At 54.1% G+C, this 4870-nt stretch overlaps 1 protein-coding gene across 3 annotated transcripts in view; it reads left to right on the top strand.

The window, feature by feature from the left end:
* Window positions 1-3388, top strand: part of SLC39A14 (solute carrier family 39 member 14) — an 11406-nt gene extending 8018 nt beyond the window's left edge. For all 3 annotated transcript variants that reach the window (XM_015648936.1, XM_015648937.3, XM_033519449.1), the window contains 2 exons: window positions 326-510; window positions 730-3388. In XM_015648936.1, the coding sequence (XP_015504422.1) occupies window positions 326-510; window positions 730-876 (332 nt within the window). In that variant the 3' untranslated portion in view covers window positions 877-3388. The remainder of the gene's footprint in view (window positions 1-325; window positions 511-729) is intronic.
* Window positions 3389-4870: the final 1482 nt, after the last annotated feature.

The following is a 4870-nucleotide window of genomic DNA, read 5'->3' as shown; positions in this document are numbered from 1 at the left end:
GGAGAGGCAGGTTTGGGTGTGAATGTCTGAATTTAGGAGTAGTGGAATGGTCAGTGGAGGAGAGGCAGGTTTGGGTGTGAATGTCTGAATTTAGGCACAGTGTGATGGTCAGTGCCCAGTGCCAGCAGCCACAGGGGGCCCACACTTGAGTTGGCACATGCTGTGATTTTTGGTGTGTCCTGTGCAGTCCAGGGGTTGGACTCTGGTCCTTGTGCGTCCCTTCCAACACGGGATATTCTGGCATTCTACGAGTTCATTCTACGGTGCTGTCCCGTTGCTGCTGACAGCCCTTCCCTCCTCATCCTCCTATCCTCTTCTCCCACAGGGGACTTTGTGATCCTGCTGAATGCTGGGATGACCATTCGCCAGGCGCTCTTCTTCAACTTCATCTCTGCCTGCTGCTGCTACGTGGGCCTGGCCTTTGGCATCGTGGCTGGCAGCCACTTCTCTGCCAACTGGATCTTTGCTCTGGCTGGAGGGATGTTCCTGTACATAGCACTGGCTGACATGGTAAATCCTGAGCCCCAAATCCCAAACCCCAGAATTCTGAGCCCTGGGATTTCTTCCTAGGAAAAGCTCAGCTTGCCCTGCAGGCACGGCGGGGTTTGCTCAGATATCTCTGCTTTGCTTTGCCTGGCTGAAATCCCCGGGATGGGAGGGTGGTGGATGTTTGCTGAGGAAGGATGGAGCTGTCACTGAGCCCTGCCGCTCCAATTTTTCCCCCTGCAGTTCCCTGAGATGAACGAGGTCAGCCGGGAGGACGAGCAGAATGGCAGCGCCCTGATCACCTTCGCCATCCAGAATGCAGGGCTGCTGACAGGCTTCACCATCATGGTGCTGCTCACCATGTACTCAGGGCAGATCCAGATAGGGTAGGACCAGTCTGAGCCGCAGCCCTGATCCAATTTTTCCATGTTTTTTTTGGGGGGGAAAGGGTTTTTTCTTTCTTTTTTTATTTTTTTTCCTTTTCCTGCTGCAAACATACGACGGTACCTGTGCGGGCACTGACGTCACACTACAGGAGAGACATTGCTTTGAAAGCTATTCCATGGATATTTTTTTTTCTGGTTTAAGGCTGAGGGGAGTGGAATTCCCCTTCCCATAGGATTGACCTGACTTTTTCCAGTGTCATATCCCTTCTCTCCTCACCTCTCCCAGGAAGGATGGAATGGGGAGACAGGAGCTGCTCCAGCCGTGCTGCTCCTCTCATTGTGCTTGGAGCGTTCCCATGGGACATGATGCTGTCCTGACCCCTCTGGGGGTGTGTGATGGGGACATATGGGGACAGGCCCTTCTCAGAGCATTCCCCACCAGCCAGCCCTCAGAGCTGTGCTCTCCAAGGATGAGGAGGTTCACGATGTCACCATCATCCGACTGCTTTCGCTCCGTTTCAGCCCGGACACTGCCCTGGCACGAGTGGGGTGAAGAGGGCAGGGGTTTTAAAGCACATTTTGGAGTCAGTGCTCAGAGCAGAGGATGCCAAACTGGGTTGGAGTGACACCTGGGCTGCTGGGAGATCCTGCCAGGATGCCCTGAGCCCAGTTCAGTCCATGCTACTGGAATCAGGGGTAAATCCCCCTCCTCCTCCTCCATGATGAGAAGGGGATGAGAGCAGAGCCAGGCTCCAGCCCAGGGATTTTTCCTCGGGTTGTGTCCAAGCTCATGGTGACACCCGGGAACAGCCAGCTGGTTTTTAAACAGTACTGAGGTTTAGGGTGGAGTGGGGGGTGTTTTTAAAAGCAAAACTGACTGAACCTCTTTATGCTGCGTGTTCCCAGCCTTAGGGAGTAGCCAGAGAAGGGTGTTCCAGGCACTTCCATCTCTGCCTCTGGGCTGGCGTTCCCCAGATTCACTAGGTGAATTTCTTATTATCATATTGATAAGGTTGCCCACCCCACCCGTGTTGCTTGAGGTTCCCTCACCCCTCTTTTGCCCCCAGACCCTTCATCCTGTACCTGGTGTGAGCTTGTGGCTGTGTGGATTCAGGGCAATCCCTCGTGGTTTGGTGCTGGAATGGGATGGAGGAGAGGTGCAGCTGCTTTGGAAGTATTTGTGAAGTGTCTTCCTTCACTCCCCGCCTGTGCAGGTGTGTGGAGTGGGACAGGGTGGTGGCCCATGGTGGCACTGTGCTGGAGCTGAGGCTCCCACACCTTCCCTTCCCGCCCTGAGGAAAGCAAACCTGAGGCTGTGCCAGGTATTTTTCCTGCCCGTTGCAGGACAGAGGGACCTCAGCCCCTGGCACAGGCTCAGCACCCCTGGCAGTGTTGTTCCCTGGCTGGATCCCTGTAATCCCTGAATTCCTGTAGTTCCCAGCTGGGTGATGTTCTTCCTAAACTCCCAACAGCTGTCACCGAGCCCATGGCCTCTGGCATTGCCAGGATCCTCACGGATCATCACCTGCACTCTCGGTGGCTTTTCTAGTCTGGGCATTTGTCCCCACAGCACCCCCCGGCTCTTGGCTTTGTCCTGCACCCCAAAACCTAAATCTCAACTTCTGGAGGAGCAGGGAGCGTTTTTGGGATCACCCTTCACCCAAAGGTGTCCTTGGGTGATTTCCTCAAGGAGAGACAGGCTCCACTTTGTCCTGTGTGGTGGCTCTTGTGGATTGTCACCCTAAGTCACTTTTCCCTCTGGGACAGAGCAGTGTGGCCCGTGCTGGCTCGGGCAATCATTCAGCACCTCGCAGGCATTCCCTGTGCTGCTGATTCCAGGACGAAAGTGGCATTGGAAACACTTTCCTTGCTTGAAAGAGCCGCGGCCCCAGCTGACCAACTCGATGTGGAAAATCTGAGTCCTTTCACTGGCACAGGTGCCCTCTCCTCTCTCTCAAGGAAGCACTTGGGAAACACCAGGGCTAGCAGGGCACCGAAGCTGCATTCCCACTGGAAAAGCCTACAGGGGGATATCGGGGGGATTGTCCCCTCTGGACTGTGCCTGAGAGGTCCCCAAAGGCTGGGAAGTGGCAGAGCAGGGCTTGGCTCCCTCAGAGCCGGCAGGATTCACTGTGGGAATCACGAGTCCGCCGTCTTCTCGTTTCCAGTTTATCCCTGTTCCCTGAGAAATCTGCAAGGCGGAGATTTGGGATGTGAGGGGGGTGAGAAACGAGGCTGCCCTGCCACCAAGGAGAGCTCCTGTTCCCGGCTGGGCAGGCTGGCACCTGCCGGTGGGATAGAGATGGGAACACACCCAAATCGAGCTCCTCGTGGATTTTCATCCGTGCCTCCCTCCTCTCATCCGGTTGGAAGCTCAAGTTCCATCTCAGTATTTCAATTATAACTCAGGTGTTGCAGGAGAGAACGCGCCGAAACAAAGAGCGTTAACTTAAATGTCACGTGAATTGTACAGATATTTGTAAAATTCCATAAATAAAATATATTCTGTAATGACGGAGGGTCCCAGGCGTGCTCCAGCAGTGAAATCCTCCCTGCTGCTGGGGGATGGAGGGGTGGGAGCGCTGCTGGCTCAGGATTTTTCCAAGGGGAAGGCTTGGAGCCGGGCTGGGTGATGCAATCCCGGTTTTCCAGCTGGATTTCCGAGGCTGTGCAGTGCGGCACGGCTGACGGGAGGTGGCACTGACAACCCCCAGCCTGCCCGCATGGCACGGCCTTTGCGGCTCCAAAAACCCTTAATTTTATATATGTCTGTGTGTCTGTGTGTATGTATATAATTTTTTTTTTTTTTTTTAATTTATCCAAAATTTATTTCCAATCCCTGGTTTGCTGGGAGATTTGGGATGCTGGATTCCTCTCCACCTCACATGAGCCAGGCTTCTGTGTTTGTGTCCTTGTTTTCCTACCCTCCATTAGGGAAAAAAATAGCAAACTTTGCTTTTTTACTTCCTCATTTTTGCCTTTTGCTACACCATTCTCCCAGTATCTGCCAGCTCTGAGCAGCAAACATAATTTTAAGAAACCAAATCTTGGCGTTCTGAGATATTTTATAAAAAAATTAATGTTTTATTAAGCAAGGAAAGTCACCGTGAGCATTGCTCCTGCTCATCAGCACTTCCAGGGGGGCTTTGGGTGAGCTATTTTCTGCTGCAAAATCCTTGTGTTTTGTTGAATGCCTGAAACCTGAGTTACCTCAGCAGACAGTGCTGGATGGGGTTATGGAATTCCTGGAATTGTTTGGGTTGGTTAAAGCCCATCCACTACCATGGGCAGGGACACCTTCCACTGTCCCAGGTTGCTCCAACCTGGCCAGCCACAGCTTTTCTGGGAATTTCATCCCAGCCCCTCACCACCCTCACAGCGAGGAATTTCTTCCCCTTATCCCATCTAAACCTGTCCTACTTCATCTTCAAGTGGTAGGAGCAAACCACTGTTTTTCCTTTCCCTCAAAAATTTTGTGTCTAAGGAATATCAGCTCTGGAGCTGGGCTGGGAGAGCTGGGAATGTTCCCCTGGAGAGGAGAAGGATCCAGGGAGAGCTCAGAGCCCCTTGCAGGGCCTGAAGGGGCTCCAGGAGAGCTGGAGAGGGGCTGGGGACAAGGGATGGAGGGACAGGACACAGGGAATGGCTCCCAGTGCCAGAGGGCAGGGATGGGTGGGATATTGGGAAGGAATTCCTGGCTGGGAGGGTGGGGAAGAGCTGGGATGGCATTCCCAGCGAAGCTGTGGCTACTTCTGAATCCCTGGAAGTGTCCAAGGCCCCATTGGAGCACCCTGGGACAGTGGAAGGTGGCCCTGCCCCACGGCAGGGGTGACACTGGTTGATCCTTCCAGTCCCTCCCAAGGCAGTCCGGGGTCCCGCCACTCTCCTCCCTCACCAGCGAAGCTGTGCTCAAGGACTGCTCAAACACCGCCAGCGCCATCCCCATGCTCCCCCATCAGCGCCGCCGCCATGTTGCCCCCCCCGTTGCTTAGCAACAC

Source organism: Parus major, chromosome 22, assembly GCF_001522545.3.
Source record: "Parus major isolate Abel chromosome 22, Parus_major1.1, whole genome shotgun sequence".
Lineage (NCBI taxonomy): Eukaryota > Metazoa > Chordata > Aves > Passeriformes > Paridae > Parus > Parus major.
Note: the sequence above shows the minus strand (reverse complement) of the source record. Positions and strands in the feature narration are given on the sequence as shown.